Source organism: Babylonia areolata, chromosome 10, assembly GCF_041734735.1.
Source record: "Babylonia areolata isolate BAREFJ2019XMU chromosome 10, ASM4173473v1, whole genome shotgun sequence".
NCBI lineage: Eukaryota > Metazoa > Mollusca > Gastropoda > Neogastropoda > Buccinidae > Babylonia > Babylonia areolata.
The window spans coordinates 32,050,789-32,071,985 of NC_134885.1; the positions used below are offsets into that span (position 1 = coordinate 32,050,789).

Here is a 21,197-nt window from a genome sequence, read left to right on the forward strand (position 1 = left end):
AAAAGATCAGGTCGCTGAAGCGTTTGACTGTCGCGGCCGTGTTTTATATGGTGGCCGTCTTTTTGGCTTGGTGCCATGAAAAATAACCGGCATAAAAACTCTATTGCACAGAGCTGTTGCAACTGTGAGCGCATGCATTACCTGTTAACTATTACTGACAAATATAGGTTGCCTGTAGTACACCCATAAATTCGCACCGAGAAATTCAGCACGTACCCCACTGACGTTGCGCTTTGTGCGAACAAGGGGAAGGGCGGGCAAATAGAGCTGGATATATCAAATGAAGAAAAGCTTCACAGAGCATGGACTTGGACTGGTTTTGTTCTGCCAAGTCACAGGGCAAAAAAACAAAACAAAAAAAAGGGTCTATCTGCCTGTCTGTGTCTGATCTCTGTGTGTGTGTGTGTGTGTGTGTGTGTGTGTGTGCGTTTACGTCTTTCTGTCTGTTTCTATCTGTCTGTCGTTTTACACAGAGAAATCTGTTGTGACAAAAACTAACACGATACGACACAACACAAGAAAACACAGCACAGCACAACACAACACAACGCAACACAACTCAACCCAACTGAACTCAGTTCGATCTCAACTCTCAACTCAGCTCACAACTGAACAGCAGAGGGGTTTTGTTCCGTGCCGCTGTGTGACAACAAAAAAACACGACACAACACAACACAACACATCAAAACACGACACAGCACAGCACAGCACAGCACAGCACGGCACGGTACGGCACGGCATGGCACAACACAACACACCTCAACCCAACTCGTAGCTCAAATTCACAACTCAACAGCAGAGAGTTTGTTCCAATGTACCTTTTATTTACCTGTGTGCAAGCTGAATCGGTAGCGTAAGCAGTACTGACTTGGAAGTTGTGTACCTTGTGAATGGAGAGAGTCACCACTCTTTACTATTTTGTTAGTCATTTCATCTCCATGCCTAATTAATAAATTGTTTGTTCATCAACAGCAGAGGGTTTTTATTTTGTGCCGTTGTTTGTCACTGAGTAAAAGCCTGGCTGTGTTCTTTATATATTCTCCAGTCGCAGGGAAGGACAGGCCACCATTTCACCAACTGGAGTGGCACCCAGTCTTGTCACCCTGAGCTGTACTTTGAGCCTGAGACCACAGAAGAAATAAGACAGGTAAATGGATATTATGTCTGTATGATTAAGTTATATCCTCTGTCTGACTGACTGTCTATCTGTATGATTAAGTTATATCCTCTATCTGACTGTCTGTCTGTGTGATTAAGTATCATATCCTCTGTCTGACTGTCTGTCTGTATGATTAAACATCATATTCTCTGTCTGACTGTCTGTATGATTAAACATCATATTCTCTGTCTGTCTGTCTGTCTGATTAAGTTATATCCTCTGTCTGACTGTCTGTCTGTGTGTATGATTAAGCATCATATCCTCTGTCTGACTGTCTGTCTGTCTGTATGATTAAACATCATATTCTCTGTCTGTCTGTCTGTCTGATTAAGTTATATCCTCTGTCTGACTGTCTGTCTGTCTGTATGATTAAGCATCATATCCTCTGTCTGACTGTCTGTCTGTCTGTATGATTAAACATCATATTCTCTGTCTGTCTGTCTGTCTGTCTGATTAAGTTATATCCTCTGTCTGACTGTCTGTCTGTCTGTATGATTAAGCATCATATCCTCTGTCTGACTGTCTGTCTGTCTGTATGATTAAGCATCATATCCTCTGTCTGACTGTCTGTCTGTATGATTAAGCATCATATCCTCTGTCTGACTGTCTGTCTGTATGATTAAGCATCATATCCTCTGTCTGTCTGTCTGTCTGTATGATTAAGCATCATATCCTCTGTCTGTCTGTCTGTCTGTATGATTAAGCATCATATCCTCTGTCTGACTGTCTGTCTGTCTGTATGATTAAGCATCATATCCTCTGTCTGTCTGTCTGTCTGTATGATTAAGCATCATATCCTCTGTCTGACTGTCTGTCTGTCTGTATGATTAAGCATCATATCCTCTGTCTGACTGTCTGTCTCCAGAATGATTTCTTTCTGTCTGTCTGTCAGTCTGTCTGTCTCTAGCTCTGTCTCTCGCTCATTTCCATTAAGTCTTAGCGTGTTCGTTCGTGTGTGTGTATGTGCGTATGTATACGTGTCATCTCGTGTATATATCTCTGTGTATGTGCACGTGTGCATGTATATCTGAGTGTGTGTGTGATTGTGTGTGTGTGTGTGTGTGAGAGAGAGAGAGAGAGAGAGAGAGCGCGTGCGTGCCTATCACAGTGGGTGTATGTAGTGTGTGTGCGTGCGTATCACAGTGTGTGTGTGTATGTGTGTGTGTGTGCGTGCGTATCACAGTGTGTGTGTGTGTATGTGTGTGTGTGCGTGCGTATCACAGTGTGTGTGTGTGTGTGTATGTGTGTGTGCGTGCGTATCACAGTGTGTGTGTACTGAGGTTGACAGGAGACGTGTGTTACGTTCCCCATACGCTTCGCGCTTCTCGTTACCTTGATCATCATAATCGTTGTTATTTTCGTTGCTGCTACCATTACTGTTGGTATAATTATCTTTTTTTTTTATGCCCCTTCATCTGCGTCATTTCAGTCGGTGGTGTTACCTCCACGCCACTCCGCTCATCCTGTGTTTCCCGTCAGTATCAGTATCAGTATCAGTAGCTCAAGGAGGCGTCACTGCGTTCGTATATATGCTACAAGCAGATGCCTGACCAGCAGCGTAACCAAACGCGCTTTGTCAGGCCTTGAGAAAAAATGAATAAAATAAAATAAAATAAAATAAATAAATAATATAATTTATTTTAAAAAAAAGAAGAATAAATAGATTTTCAAAAAAGAAAGAAAAAGACAACAATGATGATAAATAAGCAAATAAATGTACTTAAAAAAAAACCTAACAAAGTAGACACATTCACACATGCACACACATATGCATAACAGATATGCACCAAACATGCAGTTTCACAGATATGAAAACACAGTCGGTACACAGTAACACCCAGTTTCGTCTGTCCCAGTCAGGCAACGTCCATGATCCACACTATATCGACCTATGCCCATTGCTGCTATCGAGTTGCCGTCAGCGTGACGCAGCAACACGCTTTAGTAAGACTCGATGTCAGCAACGGCGCTCTCCAAACGAAACAAACGGGATTCACTCTCACAGACTAATTTATGATAATTAATAGTCACGTCCGAGATTCACGCTCCTTGTATGATTGAAGAGTTCAGTCCCTTGGACCAACCACCCCGTCTCATCTGTCCACATGAAACAAATCCAAGAGCTGGTTGCATGGAGACGGCCGGAGACGGCTAGTAACCAGTGTGAACTGGAAAGCGCAAAATGGCTTGCGCACAATTTCTGGCCAGGCGCTGTTTGTCAGCTGCTGTCAGCAACTGGCTGGGCTTTATGTGAACGTAGCCATACAATGCGCGCACGGTCCCTGGACCTATAGGGAGCTGTCGATGTTAGGTCATACACCAGCGGAAATCCTTCACTGCTGCTGAGCCACTTCTGTGATGTTTAGTTTTGCATGTTCTGAATTACCAGTGTAGAACACATTGATGATGAAGAAGGAGGAGGAGGATGACGACGACGACAACGACGACGACAATGACGACGATGATGACGATGATGATGATGCTACTAAACCCGTTACTGCTGACGACAATTATTGCTTTTTCACGGCCTTAGACCTCTCAATAGTAGCAGACAACATTAGCACTGTCCAGACTAAAATCTATATGGAAGGACAGCAATATATCCATGGAGTCGAGTGATGGCCACGAGGTAACGCGTCCGCCTAGGAAGCGAGAGAATCTGAGCGCGCTGGTTCGAATCACGGCTCAGCCGCCGATATTTTCTGCCCATCCACTAGACCTTGAGTGGTGGTCTGGACGTTAGTCATTCGGATGAAACGATGAACCGAGGTCCAGTGTGCAGCATGCACTTAGCGCACGTAAAAGAACCCACGGCAACAAAAGGGTTGTTCCTGGCAAAAATCTGTAGAAAAATCCACTTGGATAGGAAAAACAAATAAAACTGCACGCAGGAAAAAAAAGAAAAAGAAAAAAAGGGTGGTGCTGTGTAGTGTAGCGGCGCGCTCTCCCTGGGGAGAGCAGCCCGAATTTCACACAGAGAAATATGTTGTGATAAAAAGAAATACAAATACAAATACTAAATGAAACACCAGATCAGACGCCTGCGTGCACTGGGACACTCCATCTTCCTGTATGCATGCGAGACACTGACCCTCAGGGCGGATCTGGACAGAAGAATTGCAGCCATGGAAATGATGTACGTGTTATCGCCAGTGAACAAGTACGTCAAACCACCAGGCAGCACTCTGGATCATTATGAAGATCTGATGAGATGAGTTTATTTTTATTTGTTTTTCTCTTTTTATCACAACAGATTTCTCTGTGTGAAATTCGGGCTGCTCTCCCCAGGGAGAGCGCGCCGCTACGCTACAGCACCACCCCTTTTTTTTCTTCTTTTTTTGTTGTTGTATTTTTTCCTGCGTGCAGTTTTTTTTTTCCCTATCAAAGTGGAATTTTTCTACAGAATTCTGCCAGGAGCAACCTTTTTGTTGCCGTGGGTTCTTTTACGTACGCTAAGTGCATGCTGCACACTGGACCTCGGTTTATCGTCTCATCCGAATGACTACTGTCCAGACCACTACTCAAGGTCTAGTGGAGGGGGAGAAAATATCGGCGGCTGAGCCGTGATTCGAACCAGAGCGCTCAGATTCTCTCGCTTCCTTGGCAGACGTGTTACCTCTAGTTTAAGAAAGTAAAGCTACGCTGGTATGGCTACGTGACAAGATCCAACGGCCTTGCTAAAACAATCCTATGAGGAGCTGTTGGTGGAGGGGGAGAGAGAACTACGCTGTACTCATAATTAACATTGCACAACGGACAGGAAAACCATTTGTAGAGACCCAGGCTTTGACACACAGCCTACAGACGTGGGGTGGTTTGCATGAGCGAACTGAGCAGCGCCAAGGTTGCTCATCGTTAATTAAGAAAGTTCCCAGCTCCACGATAAACTCCATAAATTATACCTAGGAACATTCTTACTCTAAGCAAACTCAGCTCTGCAAAGATCGCTTCATGCTACACTGGCCCTGGACTATATCTGGTGAAACTATTCTTCTGTGTGGCGCCCATATGGCTCTTCACAGAGTTGAGGGATAATGATAATACTCCTAAGAAGAAGACTGAGCGATTGTCTCCCCAGGGAGTGGAGACCGCAACCACGTCCTGCACGTTCCCGCCGACACTGAAGACCTTGGCAGAAACTCGCTGCATGCATAGACGAGAAGGGGGCGCTCCAAACTGAGTTTACCATGAGCGTAGGGCATGGTGAGGCTACAGGAATCTGGGGCATTCGTCTTAAGAATTTGATGGTGAATGATAAGAAGGATGACGATGCTGCTGTGGAGGTCTGTTCAGCTTTTTGACCACGTGACAAGGCTGTAGTCTATGTCCCTTTCACAACTTACTCGCGGCATCCATCAACAAGGCTCGAGCGATGATACACACACCCGCGATGTTGGACAGGAAATTCGAGCAACTCTCCTAAAGACGCATCTGTGAAGTGGATGGCACTCGACTGTGTGTTTCCAGTCGTGCCATTCTGAGCCCACAGCGCACTCAGCTCTTGATTGAAGTAATTATTGTCACTAGTTATTCTTGTTAATGCTCTGATAATTTTTATCAACACAGTTATTATAGATATTCATGGCGTGTATTCATGTGAATTATTATGACCAGTTTTATCAATATATATCTACGGTTATTCATGGTGTGTCTTCTTGTTTACACTATGACCAGTTTTATCAATATATATCTACAGTTATTCATGGTATGTCTTCTTGTTTAGACTATGACCAGTTTTATCAATATACATCTACGGTTATTCATGGTGTGTCTTCTTGTTTAGACTATGACCAGTTTTATCAATATATTTACGGTTATTCATGGTGTGTCTTCTTCTTTAGGCTAGGACCAGTTTTATCAATATAGTCAGTTATTCGTGGTGTGTATTCTTGGTAATGTTTCGATAATTTATATCACCATAATCATAGTTTATCGTGGTGTGTATTCTTGTTAATGTTATGATCATCACAGGCCTTATGGTCTTAACCTGTGTGTGTGTGTGTGTGTGTGTGTGTGTGTGCGTGCGTGCGTGCGTGCGTGTGTGTGTGTGTGTGTGTGTGTGTGTGTGTGTGTGTGTGTGTGTGTGTGTGTCATTTTTAGTAATATCTACCGTTTTTTGTTGGATGTTTTCATTTGTAAATATTGCTGTGCAATACCCTATTGTCTTTACATGAGCATGTGTATGTGCGGAGGGGGTGGGGGTGGGGGGGTTAGTCGATCGTCAGCTATTGGGAATTCTTATTTGACTAGTTTTAATCTCTTGTGTTGCGCATGTTGATTTTATGCTAGTGTTTACAACGAGCCTGTGATTGCACAACTTAATTTCCACGTGGATTAATAAAGTGTTTTTGATTGATTTGATTGATTGTTTGTTACTCGTGGTGTGTATTCTTGTTAATGCTGTGATCATTTTTATCAATATAGTCACAGTTATTCGTGGTGTGTATTCGTACTAATGCTATGGTGATCTTTTTTTTTTTTTTTTTTTTTTTTAATTAGTGTACTCACTGATACTGGTGATGTGTAGATTCTGACCAGAGCCCGGGAGAAGGGGAGGAAGGTGAGGGTGGTGGGTAACGGCCACTCCTTCTCAGACCTGGTCTGCACAACGGACTACATGATCTCCATGTGTCGCTACAACCAGGTGCTGAAGGTGAGTCAGTCTCGAGGAATGAATGAATGGTGAATGGTGTGGATACTTATTATAGCGCCTATCCTCGGTCGGAGACCAAGCTCTAAGCGCTTTACAAACACGGCGTCATTTGCACAACAGGCTGCCTACCTGGGTAGAGCCGACTGACGGCTGTCATTGGGCGTTAATCATTCGTTTCCTGTATCATTCAATCAGATTTCAGGCACTCACACATACACACTCAGACGGACGTGTAACATTTCCGTGTATGACTGTTTTGTTTATTTACCCTGCCATGTAGGCAGCCATACTCCGTTTTCGGGGGTGTGCATGCTGGGTATGTTCTCGTTTCCATAACCCACCAAACGCTGACATGGATTACAGGATCTTTAAAGTGCGTATTTGATCTTCTGAGCGCGTATACACACGAAGGGGGTTCAGGCACAAGCAGGTTTGCAAATAATTATGTTGACCTGGGAGATCGAAAAAAATCTCCACCCTTTACCAACCAGGCACAGCCACCGAGATTCGAACCCGGGACCCTTGTGCCCATTACACCTAGATTCAAATGCATGTCCAACCAATAACTGAGGTGGCATGGCCATTGCAAATGATTATGAACACAGTGCCAAATGTTTTTCATATTTGTAGTAGTGTTATATGTAACATTTTTCATGTACCACCACGGGGTTTCCTGAAATGTGGAGTGTGAATGTGGAGTGATGGCCCAGAGGTAACGAGTTCGCCAAGGAAGCGAGAGAATCTGAGCGTGCTGGTTCGAATCACAGCTCAGCCGCCGATATTTTCTACCCCTCCACTAGACCTTGAGTGGTGGTCTGGACGCTAGTCATTCGGATGCGACGATAAACCGAGGTCCCGTGTGCAGCATGCACTTAGCGCACGTAAAAGAACCCACGGCAACAAAAGGGTTGTTCCTGGCAATATTCTGTAGAAAAATCCATTTCGATAGGAAAAACAAATAAAACTGCATGCAGGAAAAATACAACAAAAAAAAAAAAAAGAAAAAAAAAGAAAAGAAAAAAGGGTGGCCCTGTAGTGTAGGGACGCGCTGTCCGTGGGTACATATTTTGAGGGTTATCGTACAGTACTCGGGTTGGACGTATGAGATTCAGTTGTTATCCTGATATCATGTAGCAATGTAAAGGACTATATGAAATCGTTTGCAGTGACAAGTCCATTCAGTTTGTGCCTGTCAGAGATGTTCTTTCCATCTATATCTATAGCCCACCCCAACCCCAACCATGCAAAAGTAAGCAACAGACAGACAGACAGACAGACAGACAGACAGACACACACACACACACACACACACACACACACACACACACACACACACACACACACACACACAAACCAAAAAACCATGGCGGCATAAGTCGACAATCGCTGGCTGGTGTTCATACTGTCGGTAATCACATCGTTTTTAAAGCTTAACAGTGGATTAGCCTTCGCTGGCTGTCGCTTTTAACTACACACGGAAGCTCATGTGGGTCGTCCCCGACCCATACCGCTGTCGCTTTTGACTACACACGGAAGCTCATGTGGGTCGTCCACGACCCATACCTTTAAAGAGACAAAAACCTGTATATTCCTCCGAAACTTGTGTGGGTCGTGCACGACCCATACTTTGTAAAGAGACAAAAACCTGTATATTCCTCCAAAGCTTAGAACAAAATATAGAAAAGGAAAACATATCGTAACAACTGATTACACACACATGCGCTCGCACACGCACACACAGACTCACACAAACACATACACTCAGAAGAAACACATGCTCACGCATTCACACACACGCACATACACACACACACACACTCACACACACGCACACACAACTGATCACACACACAAACGCATAACACCACATGCACATACATACAAACCCAACTAATGCACACAGAGATAGATAGATAGATAGAGAGAGAGAGAGAGAGAGAGAGAGAGAGAGAGAGAGAGAGAGAGAGATACAGACAGACAGACAGATAGACAGACAGACACACAGACAGACAGAGAGATGACTCACAGCATCCTATACACGCACAATCAAAGATATTCAGTCACACAGGTACATGCTGTTAGAGAAAGGGATATGGAAGGGGGTTATAGCTGGACAGGCGAAAGGGACGAGGGGGGGGGGGGGGGGGGGGGGTAGTGGGAGAGTAGTGGAGTAGTGAGGCTATTGAAAGTAAAACTTCTTTATTTTCCTTCACTAATTGCAAATTAGACCTTCTGAAATCACTATTAAAAAAGTATGGGTCGTGCATGACCCACACGAGCTTTCCAAGGGTGACCACGTTTTTTCTTCTTTCAAAAGTATGGGTCATACACGACCCACACAAGCGTCCGTGTGTAGTTAAAACGCCACCTTTAATTACTCATTCACTAATTAATGAATTAAAAAAAAAATGTTTAGGTGTAGTAAATTTCGTAGAAAAATATTAAGCATTAGCTGAGATATTTGCGTTTTTGTACCCTTCTGGGTTGTGTACGACCCACGATAGCCAGCGAAGGTTAGAACGTTAGACAACACGTACGCCACATGCCATTTCTCACACTATACGGATCGTGCCTCACTCCAATGCGACATTCAGAACGACTGGCATGACGTAAAAAAAAAAAAAAAAAAAAAAAAAAAAAAGTGTCAGGCCTAATTATGACGTTATGGCGCCACGGGCTGTCAGCATTACGTAGTGTGTCAGACATGAAATACACATACCGCCCAAAAGCAACAAACCTAACAACAGTCAACATCGCCATGCATATCAGGTATAACTGTAACATTATGAAGCCCCGCGGGCTGTTGTCTGTCGGGTATCGTGAAATACGTGGCCATTAAAACAACCAAATTAACTCTTGTCAAGGCAAACGGGCGCTTGTCGTGTAAATATCTCCGTTATGGACTTTGTCACTGATGCTGACACCGGCTCCTGGTCTCCTTTATTAATTAAAAAAAAAAAAAAAAAATCTCTTAAATTAAAAAAAATCTCTCAAATTAAAAAAAAATTCTCTGTTAAAAAAAAATTCCCTGTAAAAAAAACACCCAAAACATTCGCTAGTAAAAAAAAAAAAAAAAAATTTAAGTGTTATCTTTTCGTAAGTCTCTGGGTGACTATAGATTGCAATACGTATGTGATTCCCGCCCTATTATTCCTGCGCACAGATGGCAGACGATAGGAATCTGTTAGAAACAGGAAGGTTACAGAGTTTGCTAATTGCTCTTAATGGACTAAAGGTGGGGCTGGAGGAGGGGTAGGGGGTTTGGGGGGGAGTATGGGAGGGGGGCGGGGGGGGGGGGGGGGGGGGTAAGGAAGGGAGAAGGAGGACGCGGTGGGTGGGGTTCGGGGAGTAGGCTGTAGAAAACAATTAAAAACAAATAATTATTACATGAATTATAATCAGTGTCCGTAAGAGAAGTGCTGCACATTGTCGCGGAAAAAAAAAGAAAAAGGAAAAAAAAAGAAAAAGAAAAAAAAGGGAGATTAAAAAGAGAAAGAGAGTGGTTGGTTGACGTGTTGAATAATAATAATAATAATAATCCAAAAACATATAACTGAGCCATTAGTCATATTTGGACTTGATAGAAATATAGTCATTGATTCCAATTTCTGTTTCATCCTATTGTTAGCTAAAAAATATATGTTACAATGCAAGTTCAACAAAACTGTGCCTGTTCTACAAGGTTGTAACAATAAACTGAAATACTGATATACAATCGAACAATATCTCGCCCGAAAAAACCTTACTCATAATGAGTTTATCATTTGATGGTTTCCATATAAAGCCCTGATTATGGATACAAACTAAAGTGATGAATATATGTTCACATGATGTACAATCGCAATATCTATTCTAGATATATTCTATATTTTACATTACAGTACAAGACCATATTATAGTCTAATGACAATGTAAATTGCAACCACCAATTTATCAAGCTTATCAAATTCCGGCGTGTAAGAGTATGCATATGTTCATGTGTTTGTGATCATAGTGTAATTTTTTGTGTGTAAAAAATATGAAAATATTTATATGTGTGTGAGTGAGTGTTTGAAAAAAACCCAACAAAACATTTAATGATGATTTTTTTTTTTTTTGTTTGTTTGTTTGCTTAATATATCATAGTATCTTTTTGTCTCTCTCTTTTCTTCTTTCTTCGTATGTAAAATTAATTGGATGTGTGTATGGTGGGTTTTTTTTGTTTTGTTTTGTTTTGTTTTTGTTTTTGTTTTATTCTCTCTCTTTTCTCATTTCTTCGTTTGTAAAATCATTTGGATGTATGAACGGTTTTTGTTATGTTTATTACAGAAAACATTGAATAAAAAAGTTTGAAAAATACACACAAAACAACAACAACAACAAAACCCACCAACAACACAAGATGGTACCATGATGGACAAGTAAGCGTATGTGTCCAAAAACAGACACAGTGAATTCTCATTATCACCGTGACTGAGCAGGTGGACGAGGAAACAAGGGAGGTAACCGTGCAGGCAGGGATTCTGGTCGAAGAACTGAACAACAACGTGCTTCCCTCCCATGGGTTGGCCATGAGAGTGTGAGTCGGCACGGGAACTGGTTTTGTGTCTTTCATTTATTATATATAATATAACAGTGTGCGGTGGTGTTCATTCGATGTTATGAATGTCTGCCTATTCAAGTGTTGGTCTTATCATGTGTTTCACACACACACACACACACACACGCACACCGTGCACACACACACACACACACACACACACACACACACACACACACACACACACATGCACGCACGCACACACACATACACACAGAGGCATGCAGGCACACACACAAGTTTCAAGTTTCAAGTTTTAATTATCCTTTCACTCCTGTTGGAGTATGGAGTATCAGTACTGCAAAATAATCTTTTCATGCCCAGAACAAACATTTCCAAATAAAAACATAAAAAAATCACATAAAAATTGAGAAAACACAAAATGTCTTTTAACTCCAAAAGTATAGCTGGGCAACATTTGCAAATCTGATCATCTTACTTATACAGCTAAAATGACTTTTTTGCCTCCTTTGAGCATATTACAAAAAAATTAAAAAACATACATACACACAGGCATGAAGGCACACACACACACACACACACACACGAATTTGCTTTTGCAGAAATGCATATACATACAGTCTTTCTCTCATCTACTCCCTCTGTCTGTCTGTGTGTCTCTCTGTCACCCGCTCTCTCCTTGTCTGTTTCTCTATGTGTGCGTGTGCACGAATAGTGTGCGTGTGTGTGTGTTCGTGTGTGCGTTCGTGCGTGCGTGCGTGCGTGCGTGCGTGTGTGTGTGTGTGCGTGTGTGTGTGTTCGTGTGTGCGTTCGTGTGTGCATGTGTGTGTGTGTGTATGTATGTATGTATGTGCGTGCGCGCGCATGAGTATGCGCAAGAATGTGACGTGACATCAGAGAAACCTTATCCCCAAGTTCAGTGTGTTTGTGTGTTTCCATGGTATGCTTTCAGAATTGGCGTGGTGTCTGACGTCACGGTGGCTGGGTTGATGTCCACTGGTACCCACGGCAGTAGGCCACAGTACGGCACGGCCTCCTCCCAGGTTAGTGACTTGCCGTCGACTGCCTGTAAGTCTGTCCGTGTCCATCTGTCTGGTTGGCTGGCTGGCTGTCATTTGGCTTAATCTTTACCCAATTATATCCATTAACTCTCTCCGTACGAACGTCAACATGGGCGACGACGGCAGCGTTTTAAAAAAACAACTGCTGACGTCACTGAAACGTGACCAACGGAAGGTTCTTACACTGAAGAGGTGGTTGAATACAAAGAATACCGCCATTCTGACGACAAAGGCTGTAGGCCGGGTCACTCCGACTCCACATCAGATGGGGGGTCTCTGTCGGGGAAAGGAAGGAGAAAATTATCCGCCCCAAGTGAGTTGATTGTTCCTTCGTCAAATGCCTTCTGTTTTGCTGTCTACTACCTTCAAGTCTGTCTGCTTGCCTTTTTTTTTTTTTTTTTTTTCTCTTCTTTCCCTCCACTGGCCAATGTGCGGTTGTTTTTCTCTCTTTTTTTTTTTTTTTGTTTTTGTTTTTGTTTGGTATGAAATTTGAAACGTTCAACTGATCGGGGGTAGGAAGGTGGCAGAATGGTTAAGACGCTCATCTGCCACAAGTACAGTGTCCGAGAGGGGTTCTGGGTTTGTTTGATTCCCGGTCTCGTCGCCCTGTCTCTCAAGGTTGAGTGGAAAAACCAAACTGCTTCCATAGTCATAGGGTGAAACGATAAACCAAGGCCCCGTGTGTAGCACACTACTTAGCGCACCGAAAAAAACAACAACAACAACAACAACAAAAAACCCTGAAAAATACTGAGAGTCCGTGAGGTTATGGGTTCGAATCTCGCAATCGCCCTTTCTCCCAAGTTTGACTGGAAAATCAGACTGAGCGTCTAGTCTTTCGGATGAAACGACAAACTGAGGTCCCGTGTGCAGCACGCACTTGGCGCACTGAGAAAGAACCCATGGCAACGAGAGTGTTGTCCTCTGGCAAAATTATGTAAGAAGAAATCCACTCCGATAGATACACGGATATATAAGCACGCACTCAACACCCGACTTGCGTGCTGGGTTACACTGCTGTCAGGCATGCATCTGCCAAGCAGATGTGGTGTAACGTATGTGGGTTTGTCCGAACTCAGTGATGTCTCCTTGAGAAACTGAAACTGAAATCGTGTACCCTTTGACTGCATTGATTTCACTTCATGCCTTTCTCTCTGTCTTCTGTCTTATGTCTGTCATCATGTCTTTCTCAATGGCTGTCTCACCCTCTCTGATTGGTTGCATTCGACGGACTTTCTATGCCTACCTCCCCACCACCATTATTGTCAGTCACATTATGACACACACACACACACACACACGTGTGTGTGTGTGTGTGTGTGTGTGTGTGTGTGGTTGTTGTGGTTGTTGTTGTTGTTGCCTGCTGCTGCTGCTGTTGTTGTTGTTGTTAGGTATACGTTGGTCTTTTTCAAAAATCTTATCACCATAATGTGTATGCATTTATCAATCAGCATTGTTTTGTGTGGTTGCTGTTATAGGCGTGGTGGACGGGATGAAATTATTATAATAAAAAAGCAAAGAAAAAAAGCAGTCCCTATGAAGGGGCCCCACATCAGAATCACAGTTTGAGTGTGCGTGCTATCTGTCTGTGTCAGTCAGTACGTGTCTAACTCACATGGTAATCGGTCGGTCACTTCCTTCACAGCCGCGTCATTGTGTTGGTGCGAGTTTTTATTCGTGGCCTTCGTGTGACTAATTCAAGTGTTAACTTCGTTATGGGATACCAGTTGTATGGTAAATTTATCAGCAATTATCAGAGAAAATAAAGGATTTGTCTTGTCTTGTCTCCTATCTTCCTCCCTTGCCTGTTGCACTGTGTGTGTGTGTGTGTGTGTGTGTTGGCAGTCAGGGTGTGTGTGTGTGTTGGCAGTCGGGGTGGGTGGGTGGAGTGGGGTGGGCACGAATGTACAGTGTGTGTGTGTGTGTGTGTGTGTGTGTGTGTGTGTGTGTGTGTGTGTGTGTGTGTGTGCGTGTGTGCGTGCGCGCTTCTGTGTTATAGATATACGATTGACTGGGTACTCTCTCCCCCCCCCCCCCCACCCCCGAATTCATTCACTCATCCCAGATCCTTTAATGACAAACACCCTGGTATCCAAAACGTGTGTCAACACACACAGGAAATCAGAAATAAACTCCACCTTCAATCGAACAGGCCCCGCCGATGCCGGGATCGAACCCACGGCCCCACAGATTGTTTGCTCAACCTTTTGAACCATTCACCTGTTGCACAAGTGAAACATTCCCTCGGTAATTCCCAGTTGTTTTATACATATATATATTTTTTAAAGGTGCTTGCCGTGGAGCTGATGACGGCGTCAGGGGAAGTCATGCGTATCTCCAAGACAGAGAACTCCGAGTTGCTGCCCGCGGTCGTGCTGAGCCTGGGGGCGCTGGGGGTGATCCTGACGGTGACCCTGCAGTGTGAGCCCGCCTTCAGGCTGCACAACAAGCCGTTCACTTCCTCCTTGAAGGACGTGAGTGCTTGTCTACGGGACTGGGTCGGAATGGACTGTGGGTGGGTAAGGGTTGGGTTATTACTGGAATTGGGTTTGGATGGTTCTAAGGGTGGGTAGGGATGGTTTTGGTTATTATTGGAATTGGGTTTGGATGGTTCTTAGGGTAGGTACGGTTACTTTTGGTTGAGTTATTATTGGAATTGGGTTTGGATGGTTCTTAGGGTGGGTAGGGTTGGTTTTGGTTGGGTTATTATTGGAATTGGGTTTGGATGGTTCTTAGGGTAGGTACAGTTACTTTTGGTTGAGTTATTATTGGAATTGGGTTTGGATGGTTCTTAGGGTGGGTAGGGTTGGTTTTGGTTGAGTTATTATTGGAATTGGGTTTGGATGGTTCTTAGGGTAGTTACGGTTACTTTTGGTTGAGTTATTATTGGAATTGGGTTTGGATGGTTCTTAGGGTAGGTACAGTTACTTTTGGTTGAGTTATTATTGGAATTGGGTTTGGATGGTTCTTAGGGTGGGTAGGGTTGGTTTTGGTTGAGTTATTATTGGAATTGGGTTTGGATGGTTCTTAGGGTGCGTAGGGTTGGTTTTGGTTGAGTTATTATTGGAAATTGGGTTTGGATGGTTCTTAGGGTAGGTAGGGTTGGTTTTGGTTGAGTTATTATTGGAATTGGGTTTGGATGGTTCTTAGGGTAGTTACGGTTACTTTTGGTTGAGTTATTATTGGAATTGGGTTTGGATGGTTCTTAGGGTAGGTAGGGTTGGTTTTGGTTGAGTTATTATTGGAATTGGGTTTGGATGGTTCTTAGGGTGCGTAGGGTTGGTTTTGGTTGAGTTATTATTGGAATTGGGTTTGGATGGTTCTTAGGGTGCGTAGGGTTGGTTTTGGTTGAGTTATTATTGGAATTGGGTTTGGATGGTTCTTAGGGTGCGTACGGTTGGTTTTGGTTGAGTTATTATTGGAATTGGGTTTGGATGGTTCTTAGGGTAGGTAGGGTTGGTTTTGGTTGGGTTATTATTGGAAATTGGGTTTGGATGGTTCTTAGGGTAGGTAGGGTTGGTTTTGGTTGAGTTATTATTGGAATTGGGTTTGGATGGTTCTTAGGGTAGGTAGGGTTGGTTTTGGTTGGGTTATTATTGGAACTGGTTTTGGATGGTTCTTAGGGTGCGTAGGGTTGGTTTTGGTTGAGTTATTATTGGAATTGGTTTTGGATGGTTCTTAGGGTGCGTAGGGTTGGTTTTGGTTGAGTTATTATTGGAATTGGTTTTGGATGGTTCTTAGGGTGCGTAGGGTTACTTTTGGTTGAGTTATTATTGGAATTGGGTTTGGATGGTTCTTAGGGTGCGTAGGGTTGGTTTTGGTTGGGTTATTATTGGAATTGGGTTTGGATGGTTCTTAGGGTAGTTATGGTTACTTTTGGTTGAGTTATTATTGGAATTGGGTTTGGATGGTTCTTAGGGTGCGTAGGGTTGGTTTTGGTTGGGTTATTATTGGAATTGGGTTTGGATGGTTCTTAGGGTGCGTAGGGTTAGTTTTGGTTGAGTTATTATTGGAATTGGGTTTGGATGGTTCTTAGGGTGCGTAGGGTTAGTTTTGGTTGAGTTATTATTGGAATTGGGTTTGGATGGTTCTTAGGGTGCGTAGGGTTGGTTTTGGTTGAGTTATTATTGGAAATTGGGTTTGGATGGTTCTTGGGGTAGGTAGGGTTGGTTTTGGTTGGGTTATTATTGGAATTGGGTTTGGATGGTTCTTAGGGTAGGTACAGTTACTTTTGGTTGAGTTATTATTGGAATTGGGTTTGGATGGTTCTTAGGGTAGGTAGGGTTGGTTTTGGTTGAGTTATTATTGGAATTGGGTTTGGATGGTTCTTAGGGTAGGTAGGGTTGGTTTTGGTTGGGTTATTATTGGAATTGGGTTTGGATGGTTCTCAGGGTAGGTAGGGTTGGTTTTGGTTATTGGAATTGGGTTTGGATGGTTCTTATGGTAGTTAGGTTTGGTTTTGGTTGGGTTATTGGAAATTAGGTTTGGATGGTTCTTAGGGTAGGTAGGGTTGGTTTTGGTTGAGTTATTATTGGAATTGGGTTTGGATGGTTCTTAGGGTGTGTAGGGTTGGTTTTGGTTGAGTTATTATTGGAATTGGGTTTGGATGGTTCTTAGGGTGTGTAGGGTTGGTTTTGGTTGAGTTATTATTGAAATTGGGTTTGGATGGTGTTTAGGGTGGGTAGGGTTAGTTTTGGTTGAGTTATTATTGGAAATTGGGTTTGGATGGTTCTTAGGGTGGGTAGGGTTGGTTTTGGTTGGGTTATTATTGGAAATTGGGTTTGGATGGTTCTTGGGGTAGGTAGAGTTGGTTTTGGTTGAGTTATTATTGGAATTGGGTTTGGATGGTTCTTAGGGTAGTTACGGTTACTTTTGGTTGAGTTATTATTGGAATTGGGTTTGGATGGTTCTTAGGGTGGGTAGGGTTGGTTTTGGTTGAGTTATTATTGGAATTGGGTTTGGATGGTTCTTAGGGTGCGTAGGGTTGGTTTTGGTTGGGTTATTATTGGAATTGGGTTTGGATGGTTCTTAGGGTGGATAGGGTTAGTTTTGGTTGAGTTATTATTGGAATTGGGTTTGGATGGTTCTTAGGGTAGTTACGGTTACTTTTGGTTGAGTTATTATTGGAATTGGGTTTGGATGGTTCTTAGGGTAGGTAGGGTTGGTTTTGGTTGAGTTATTATTGGAATTGGGTTTGGATGGTTCTTAGGGTAGGTAGGGTTGGTTTTGGTTGAGTTATTATTGGAATTGGGTTTGGATGGTTCTTAGGGTAGGTAGGGTTGGTTTTGGTTGAGTTATTATTGGAATTGGGTTTGGATGGTTTTTAGGGTGGGTAGGGTTAGTTTTGGTTGAGTTATTATTGGAAATTGGGTTTGGATGGTTCTTAGGTGGGTAGGGTTGGTTTTGGTTGAGTTATTATTGGAATTGGGTTTGGATGGTTCTTATGGTAGTTAGGGTTGGTTTTGGTTGGGTTATTATTAGAAATTAGGTTTGGATGGTTCTTAGGGTAGGTAGGGTTGGTTTTGGTTGAGTTATTATTGGAATTGGGTTTGGATGGTTCTTAGGGTGTGTAGGGTTGGTTTTGGTTGGGTTATTATTGGAATTGGGTTTGGATGGTTCTTAGGGTAGATAGGGTTAGTTTTGGTTGAGTTATTATTGGAATTGGGTTTGGATGGTTCTTAGGGTAGGTACAGTTACTTTTGGTTGAGTTATTATTGGAATTGGGTTTGGATGGTTCTTATGGTAGTTAGGGTTGGTTTTGGTTGGGTTATTATTAGAAATTAGGTTTGGATGGTTCTTAGGGTAGGTAGGGTTGGTTTTGGTTGAGTTATTATTGGAATTGGGTTTGGATGGTTCTTAGGGTGGGTAGGGTTAGTTTTGGTTGAGTTATTATTGGAATTGGGTTTGGATGGTTCTTAGGGTAGGTAGGGTTGGTTTTGGTTGGGCTATTATTGGGGTTGGGTTCGGATGATTAAGAGGGTAAATAGGGATGGGTCATTACTGGGGTTGGGATCGAATTATTCTGAGGGTAGGTTTTGGTTGGGATATTATTGGGGTTGGGTCCCCTCCCCCTCCCCCGCTCTCCACCACCGTCACCCTGCAGTCTCATCAACACTCATAACTTTCCCTCGTCAGGTTTTCTCTCTCTCTCTCTCTCTTTCTCTCTCTCTCCTTTCTCTCTATCTCTACCCCCCCTCTCTCTCCCTCTCTCTCCAGTCTTCCCCCCCACCCCCATCACCCTGTTGTCTCATGAACACTCATTACTTTCCCCTGTCAGGTCCTGTCTGTCTCTGTCTCTCTCCTTTCTCTCTGTCTCTACCCCCCTCCCCCCTCTCTGTCTCCCTCCCTCTCCTCCCTTTCTGCCCAGTCTCTCCCCTCCCCCACCACTCTCATGAGCACTCATTTACTTTTCCCTCCTCACCCCCGTCAGGTGCTGCCTGTCCTGGAGGAGACAGTGGCCACCAGTGACTATTTCTACATCGAGGCCTTCCCCCACACGGATGGGATCATCTGCCACCGGGCCTCTCGCACCTCGGAGGTGATCGCCACGACAAATGATGATTGGTGGTGATGGTGTTCATGGTGAAAGCAAAATACTGGTGTCACGATGACGTCATTGTGAAAGCAGTGGCGGCGTCACGATGACGTCATAGTGAAAGCAGTATCGGCGTCATGACGACGTCATAGTGAAAATGATAATCGTGGATGATGTAATCGGTAACGGTGTCATGATGGCGCAGTTGTTAAAGCAATGGCGATGTCACGATGACGTCATAGTAAAAGCAGTGATCATGTCATGGTGACATCTTTAGTAAAAGACAATTATAGTATCCATGTGGACTTCATAGTGATACCAATTATGGTGTCGTGATGACATACTAAAAGCAATTCTGGTGTCATGATGATGACTTCATAATAGTAAAAACAATAATAGTGTCATGGTGACGTCAAAGTGAAAGCAACATTTGTTTAAAAAAACAAAGAAAAAAGTCATGATGAAAGAAGTCATGGCGGTCGTTGTCGGAAAGTGGGGGACGGTCGGTGACGTCTTAGAGTAGGAAATAATGGCGGTCGTGGTAACAATCCTTGTGAAATATAATGTTGTTTCATGACGCCATAGCGTAAAACATTATTCAGAAACAATGACTTCACTTAAAAAACAACAACAACCCTTCTTTCAAACTCCCCAAAGGACACATTTTCATGTGCTCCCGCGGGATTCCCCGAAATAAAAAATATACACGTCTTGACAATAGTGGAGTGATGGCCTTGAGGTAACGCGTCCGCCAAGGAAGCGAGAGAATCTGGGCGCGCTGGTTCGAATCACGGCTCAGCCGCCGATATTTTCTCCCCTCCAATAGACCTTGAGTGGTGGTCTGGACGCTAGTCATTCGGATGAGACGATAAACCGAGGTCCCATGTGCACCATGCACTTAGCGCACGTAAAAGAACCCACGGCAACGAAATGGTTGTTCCTGGCTAAATTCTGTAGAAAAATTCACTTCGATAGGAATTGATAAAACTGCACGCAGGAAGAAGAAGAAAAAGAAAAAGGGTGGTGCTGTAATGTAGTGACGCGCTCTCTCATGGGGAGAGCAGCCCGAATTTCACACAGAGAAATCTGTTGGGATAAAAAGAAATGCAAAATACAAAAATACAAAAAAATACTGTCCGTCTGTTTTCAGGCACCGTGGCGTGAGCCACAAGGAACACTCAGTTCTCTGTGGACAACGCTCCTGGGTGCCAGCATGATGCCTCTGCTCTGGCTATGGTGAGTCTCTATCTATTTGTCTGTCTATCTATCTATTCGTCTTTTTCTGTGTATCTATCTATCCACAAGGAACACTCAGTTCTCTGCGGACAACGCTCCTGGGTGCCAGCATGATGCCACTGCTCTGGCTATGGTGAGTCTCTATCTATTTGTCTGTCTATCTATCTATTCATCTTTTTCTGTGTATCTATCTATCCACAAGGAACACTGAGTTCTCTGTGGACAGTGCTCCTGGGTGCCAGCATGATGCCACTGCTCTGGCTATGGTGAGTCTCTATCTGTTTGTCTGTCTATCTATCTATTCGTCTGTTTCTGTGTATCTATCTATCTATCTATCTATCTATCTATCTATCTATCTATCTATCTGTCTGTCTACCTACCTATCTATCTATTCATCTTTTTCTGTGTGTCGACGCGTTTGTCTCCATTCTCTCTGTTTCTGTTTGACTTTTGTGATTTGTCTCTGTCTTTCTGTTGCTGCGGTCAGTCTCTGTCCATCTGTCCGTCTTTTTCTGTGTATCTATCTATCTATCTATCTATCTATCTATCTATCTATTCGTCTTTTTCTGTCTATCTGTCTATCTATCTGTCTATCTATTCGTCTTTTTCTGTGTATCCACGTGTTTGTCTCCATTCTCTCTGTTTCTGTTTGTCTTTGTGACTTGTCTCTGTCGTTCTGTCTCTGTCTCTTATCAGTATCCGTGCGTGTATCTCTCTCGCTCTCTTCTCTGTCTTGTTCTTTCCCTGCGGGATTATTATTGCGTGTGTCCTTTATATAGCTAACATAGTTGCCCCTATGCCTGAGGCGCATCCAGAATCGGCCTCTTCTCTCATATGAAGACATACACCGACTAGATAAGCCTGCCTTCCTACTCATCCGTCGGACCGACGGGAGTCTGCGTCATAGTTACTGTTGAGTGTGGTGTGTGACAGAGAAAGAAAAAGTCGAAAGTTATGAAGAAAAGAACCCCACAGGAGGGAGAAAAGCGAGACTTTGCCCCACGACATAGCTG

General features: G+C 43.3%; 1 protein-coding gene across 1 annotated transcript in view; it reads left to right on the forward strand.

Moving 5' to 3' along the window:
* LOC143286950 (L-gulonolactone oxidase-like) overlaps nt 1-21,197 on the forward strand; it is a 36,250-nt gene that overhangs the window by 1,431 nt on the left and 13,622 nt on the right. The window contains exons 2-8 of the mRNA XM_076594921.1: nt 1,046-1,147; nt 6,687-6,812; nt 11,273-11,370; nt 12,305-12,395; nt 14,702-14,887; nt 18,844-18,951; nt 20,099-20,184. Coding sequence (XP_076451036.1) covers nt 1,046-1,147; nt 6,687-6,812; nt 11,273-11,370; nt 12,305-12,395; nt 14,702-14,887; nt 18,844-18,951; nt 20,099-20,184 — 797 coding nt within the window. The remainder of the gene's footprint in view (nt 1-1,045; nt 1,148-6,686; nt 6,813-11,272; nt 11,371-12,304; nt 12,396-14,701; nt 14,888-18,843; nt 18,952-20,098; nt 20,185-21,197) is intronic.